This window comes from Protobothrops mucrosquamatus, unplaced genomic scaffold, assembly GCF_001527695.2.
Source record: "Protobothrops mucrosquamatus isolate PMUCROS unplaced genomic scaffold, P.Mucros_1.0 scaffold2371, whole genome shotgun sequence".
NCBI classification, from domain to species: Eukaryota; Metazoa; Chordata; class Lepidosauria; order Squamata; family Viperidae; genus Protobothrops; species Protobothrops mucrosquamatus.
In genome coordinates this window covers 283,381-289,743 of record NW_015388447.1, presented here as the reverse complement: position 1 = coordinate 289,743, position 6,363 = coordinate 283,381, and the positions used below count along the sequence as shown (strand labels likewise).

The 6,363-nt window shown below is 43.2% G+C and overlaps 1 protein-coding gene across 1 annotated transcript in view; it reads left to right on the top strand.

The window, feature by feature from the left end:
* Positions 1-5,349, top strand: part of ARHGAP30 (Rho GTPase activating protein 30) — a 33,594-nt gene extending 28,245 nt beyond the window's left edge. The window contains exons 10-14 of the mRNA XM_029285864.1: positions 1-4; positions 2,281-2,522; positions 3,103-3,726; positions 3,995-4,062; positions 4,194-5,349. The exon at positions 1-4 is cut by the window's left edge and continues 461 nt beyond it. Coding sequence (XP_029141697.1) covers positions 1-4; positions 2,281-2,522; positions 3,103-3,726; positions 3,995-4,062; positions 4,194-5,349 — 2,094 coding nt within the window. The remainder of the gene's footprint in view (positions 5-2,280; positions 2,523-3,102; positions 3,727-3,994; positions 4,063-4,193) is intronic.
* Positions 5,350-6,363: the final 1,014 nt, after the last annotated feature.

The following is a 6,363-nucleotide window of genomic DNA, read 5'->3' as shown; positions in this document are numbered from 1 at the left end:
GAAGGTCAGTGTTAATGTTTGTATTTGAACAAAGAAAAAAACACAATTACTTTTCTTTCTACTTGGAAACCATTTCTGGATTTTGTGCTTGAGGTGGAAAAAAATGAAACTTTGATTTTGGGGTTTTACCAACTAGATAGGTTTGTTGTTATAGAAATGGCTAGTTTATACTATTATGTAAAAGTAAAAAGCTGAGGTTTGATGTTATTATTTTATTTTACTGCACCAAAGGAAGTCAACGCCTTCATTTTTCCCTCCCCTACTTTTCCTACTATTTTCCTTTGCATTCTTGTATCTTATGTTATACACTAATAAAAACTAAAAAAGTGTTAATGTTTATATTGTAACTGTGACTGATAATAATAGAACAGTTGTCAAGGACAAGCACTAATGATTTCAAAAGCACCAGTCAAGAGGACTGGATACCAATGATGTAGTGTAGCTAAATGTCTGTGGAGATTCTCCATCTTCCAGGTCAGGGTTGTCCCAAAGGCGCTTTTTTTCAGGAGGCAACTGGATTTTCCTATCTTTCTTTGAAGAAGTTTTGCTTCTCATCTGTAATGTATGGGCCACAAATATTTTAAATCACTTGCTTAATGTCTGACCTACATTGCTGTATTGTTTAACAGTTGCTGTTACTGAAAGCCAGACCGGCTGTCTCCAAGCTGAGAATGAGGTTTGGGGCGGGAAACTGTTACTTTAAACCTATTGGTTGCCACCTAGAGGCTAACTGTATAAATAGCTGTGCAGCAGCCTTTAGGGCTACTTCTGTTCTGAGTTAATAAACTGCCTCATTCAATGTCTAAAGAACCGGAAGATATAACGTCATCCAAGAAGCTTCTTCAGCTCTGACTGGATGGTGGGGGATGGAAGGATTTATACTCCTTGCAGACAGCTGGTCATTTGCATCCTTTTAGAAAGTGGTTGAGGATCCTGAGGACACAGATAAACATCCAAGTGCCCTCAACAGCTCTCTAAAAGACTGCAAATGACCAGCTGTCTGCAAGGAGTATAAATCCTCCCATTCCCCACCATCCAGTCCGAGCTGAAGAAGCTTCTTGGGTGAGAAGTGAAACGTCTTCAAAGAAAAACAAGACAATCCAGTTGCCTCATGAAAAAGCACTTTTGGGACAATGATAGTGTATTTGGGGGTTGCCCCAGCAATTTCCACCTCCTTCAAATAGGAAGCCAATGTAACCTTTTAAGCTAATCAATTGCACATTCCTTCTAGTCAATTTCACTATCTCAGTAGAAAATTCTTTAGTTTGATTTTTCCTGTTTATATAACTACAGGTAGTTCTCTACTTACACCCACAATTCAAACCAGAATTTTTGATGCTAAGCAAGGCAGTTTTTAAGTCATACCCAGTTTTTATAAAAAAAAATTTTTTTGCCATTCACATGTTAAGTGAATTGCTGCCATTGCTAGGTGAATCACATGGTCGTTAAGCAGATCAAGAAATGGCGATCATGTGATTACTCTCCCCCCCAGGACGCTGCAGCTGTTGTAAATATATGCCCATTGCTGAGTACTTGAATTTTGATCACATAACCCAGGGATTGCTGTGATGGCCATAAGTGTGAGGACCAGTTGTAAATCATTGTTTTCATAGTAGCTTTGAATTGTCACTAAACAAATGGCTGTAAATCAGGGCCTACCTGGGGTTTATCCCCAGCCCTGCAAGTTTGAAACAGGTGACTCTATATTTTAAAATCATGCTTGGCTATGGTTCATTTTCTCCCCTATACCGTTCCTTTGCACATGTTAATTTTAATTTGTTACTCAAGCCAAAGTAATACAGGTAGTCCTCGACTTATAATAATTCACTTAGTGGCCATTCAAAGTTACAATGGCACTGAAAAAAGTGACTTATGAACATTTTTCACACTTATGGCCTTTGTAGCATCCCCATGATCGTGTGATCAAAATTCAGACACTTGGCAACTGGTTCATACTTATGACTGTTGCTGTGTCCCAAAATCATGTCATCCCCTTTTGCGACCTTCTGACAAACAAAGTGAATGGGGAACCCAGATACACTTAACAACCGGGTTACTAACTTATTAACTGCAGTGATTCACTTAACAGCTGTGGCAAGAAAGTTGGTAAAATGAGACAGAACTCACTTAACAAATGTCTCACTTAAAAGCAGAAATTTTGGGTCTGATTGTGGTTTTAAGTAGAGAATTGCCTTTATTTGTACTCAGTAAGGACCTGATCCCTACCGTGAAATCTGGACTGATTTTTTTTAAAAAATTTTTTGCCTGCATGTATTTTAGGAACAAATGTTGAAGCTGAAATGGACCCTGAAGAGAGCCGGATATCTATGGAAGTCGAGGACTCCTTCTCCTTCCTGGATGGCGCCGACGCCTGGATCGACACTGTGGTGGCAGAGGATCAGCTGCAGCCAGAGGCCAGGCAGCGTCCGGAGGTTCCGCCACGTGGCTTGGAGAGCTTACCAAGCACGGAAGATGATTTGGGAAATGGGTTTATGCATGAGATGATCGCAGCTGGGATGGAGGTGAGTGCCATGGTTTGGCCGTCTTTCTTTACCACTTTTCTTCAGCCTGAGGGAAAAAGGCCTTTCTGAGCAACAGGAAGGGGAGCATCATGCAGACGAGAGAGTACACTTTGGACACCATCTTCTCACTTTGTATCCTTGTGGTAGCTTTCCTTCTTGTTGCTTTCCTCCTCCTGTTTTCCCCACAACAATCCTATGAGTTGGCTTGCGCTGAGAGAAACCAACTGGCCCAATGCCTCCCAGTTGGCTTTCATGGCTAAGGCAGAACTAGAACTCATTTTCTCCTAGTGATTGGCCCAAAGTCACCCAGCTGGCTTTGATGCCTAAGGCAGAACTAGAACTCATCATCTCCCGGTTTCTAGCCTAGTGCTTTCACCTAGTGCCTGAAATGGCAAATATTATTCTCATTGATTTTATGAAGAGAAAGTGTACCGTAAGTTAAAAATTGATGTTCTGTAATTTTTTTCTTTCTCAAATTAACTGTGTGAAGATTATCAATACATGTTTTCTCTATTAATTTTTGAGAAATTAGTTATAGGTCTTGTTTCTAAGGCTTTCTCCTTCCTTCCACCCCCTTTAGCTGGAGATGTATTCTACAATGCCACACCTGGATTACCTGTCCATTGAAGAATGCATGAATGAGCATTCAGAAGGAGAAGATGACCAGTACTATCTCGCCATGGGATTCATTGAGGAAGAGCCATCTAAGGAGGTTGATGTTGAGGAGATCTATCTGAGTGCTTTTGATGACCTCAGCCCCTTAGCAAGCAAACTAGAACATCTTCAGCAATCTGATGGACATCAAACTCCTCACATCCCCTCTCCAAAACTCACAGTGGAAGATCAGACCTCCAGGACGGCTTCAGAAACCTTGGTTGAAGATCCAAAGAGCTCACATTTACCTGAACCTGGCCTGGAACAAGGTGTCTTCTCAACTTGTGACTTAGTAACCAAGGGCCTGGATCCAAAATTAGCCAAGCCACATGAAATAGAATTGGATTCCAGAAGCAACACCAATGAGGTGGAAAGCCACCTGACTGACAAAGCTGAGATAGAACCCATTTTTTCAATGCTGCAAATCGAAGATGCAAATGTTGGAAGTGAGGTTGGTCTCTTTGTCCATAAAACTGGATGTCCTGAAGAAGTTGCTTACCTAAAAACTCTGGATTCAGAATCTGGGGTTAAAAATGGCGAGGATGATAAGGTAGAACCCATTATTTCATCGTTGCAGATAGAAGATAGAAATGTTGGAAATGGAGTGGATCTCTTTGTCCAAAAAACTGGACTTCCTGAAAAAGTTATCTTCCAAATACCTCGGGATCCAGAGTCTGAAAACCAACCAATCAAATCAAGTATTGAAGAGAAGTGGCAACCTCAGAACACATCTAAAACTGAACACACTTCACATCTTCCTTGCAGCATGAGAGTAGAAGTTCCTCCAGAGGTGGTTGGAAGATGTAACAAACCCTTAGGTGACACACTTGTGGTTCAAGAGACAGGAGAAATGCATCATGGAGATGCTGCAGAAGCTGCTTCATCTGTGGAGGAACTCAACTTTCTTCAAAGTTTGATTCCTTCTTTACTGGATAATAATTCTGAGAATATAAACTTCCCAGCACCAAATCCAGAGCATATCTCTTCTTATTCTTATTCTGTATCTTTGTCTGACAGTTGCACGGACTCTGAAGACTTCTCCCTCACAGCCTCTCCTCCAAAACCTGGCCTAGAAAGTCTTCTGCAGAAACCTCAGGCTGGATTGCCAGTGGAAGCTTCATATGCTCCAAAGCATGAACTCTTGGATGGAAGCGTCCACATGAGGTTGGCATCTATTACTCCCCGAGTTCAGCAAGTGAAATCGTTCCCAGTGGTGCCCCCGAAGCCCCAGTTTGCCAAGTTGCCTCCTTCCTTAAAGCCAGTGATTCCCAGCAAGGAACATCTCATCCCTGTCCTAGTTAAGACCAGTGAGAATGGGAACAAGCAGGAACTCAACCAAAGCTCTTTGAAAAGGCCTTTCCACCTGACCACCTTGGACCAAAAGACAGAACATTTTCCAACATCTCCTAGCGGCCCATCCAGCTCTTCTGAGAATTGTTGCAGCAATTCAGACATCCTCCCAAAGCAACGCAATTCCATGCCTGTGAGCTTGGAGAAGTTCAGCAAGGACTGTAAGAACGTGGAGGACATCACCCCAAAGCCACCGCCTTCTTCACGGGACAAATGCTTTTCGTGGACCAAGAGTGGAGAGGTTGGAGGCAGCAGCCTTCATCTCATGAAGGGCTTCCAACCAGGAAGTTTAGAGAAACAGAACAGCGGCCAACATGACGAAGGGAAAGGATATCTCCCTGGAGCACAGAGATCCACCAAGGAGGGTTTGGAGGTCACTCCCCAGAAGCAGCGCTGGAGCAACTGGCGCTACAGTGGAAGCATGTCGTTCGATGAGGCCGTGGCCCTCGCCAAGGAGAGGCACGTGGCCCAGGCTCCCATGCAGAGAATGCAAACCTACTCCTATGGTGACATGGATGGTTCACATGGAAGATCCCGAATGGAGAAGACTGCTCCTGCCCACAAGCCTGTCCTGACGTCTCCTCAAAGGCCGCTAAGTTGCATAAGCCCAGCTGGACCTCCAGAAGCTCATCTTCTGGGAAAGATGCTTTGTCCTCCAGGCTTGCCTGACAGCATCCCGGAAGGTCTGCACATCCCGGGACAGGAAGGGTCCTCTTTCTCTCAGGACTTTCCTCTGAGGAACAGAGTCAGCTTATCCAAGATTGGAAGGCGCTTGTCCGTGTCTGATGAAGCCTGCTTTGGATTGTCCCACGAGCAGAGGTGACTGGTTAGCCCCATCTGTCCTTCTGTGGGGCCAATCCGGGCCACCCTGCGTTGGTGGGGGCTCCCACCATGACACATCACACCTTAGAACTTCCAGAGATCTGTCTAATCCAGCCTTCCTCAAGCCCTGGGGCCCAAAGGGTGTCTCCTCTTCAGCAAACAAAAATAATATGATAATAATGGTTCAAAGAAAACTAGAATACAAAGGTCAAATTTATCTTTTACTGGTATTAAAATATTGACAAATCCTGATCTATAAAGAGCATTATAAAGTGCCCAGACAGATAGTTCCCATTTAGAGACTATCTTGTTTAGTGACTCTTTGCAGTCACAAGAAGTAATGGGTAGAAATTTATCAAAGACAGATCCAATCTAGAACTAAAGAGGAATTTCCTGACAATGGGAACAATCAACCAGTGGAACGGCTTGCCTCCAGAAGTTGTGGATCCTCCATCACTGGAAGTTTTCAAGAAAAGATTGGAAGACATTTAACTAGGAAGGTATAGGGTCTCCTGCTTGAGCAGCGGGTTGAACCAGAAGACCTCCAAGGTCCCTTCCAACCATTGGAGTCTATGATTCTAAGTTGCTTTGTGGTACTGAAAAGCAGAGGAATGCTAACATCAGTTCAAGTTTCACTTAGTGATCATTATACTTAATGACTGAGTTACAGGTCCCATATGTGATCGCTAAATGAGGATTACCTGTATATAATTTCAAATTAAGATGGGCTGAGGAGAGGAGAGAGATTAAGAGTCAGAAATATTGCTCCTAAACAAAACTGTGAAAAAAATTGTGTTTTCTGAGAAAGTAGCTCAAATGTTCCAGACTGCAGGTATTTGTAGCCCAAAAGTCTCCCTCTCCTCTGAGATAGCCTCAGATTGAGGAAAGCAATTTCCTTTCTAAATGTTGGAAGGGGCCAACATTTATTACTCTTTCATTTTCTGTTTTGGGGGCTAAACCGGGCTTTTTTGTTAATGCAATGACTGTGTCCTCATCACACAAGGGCCCAGGTAAA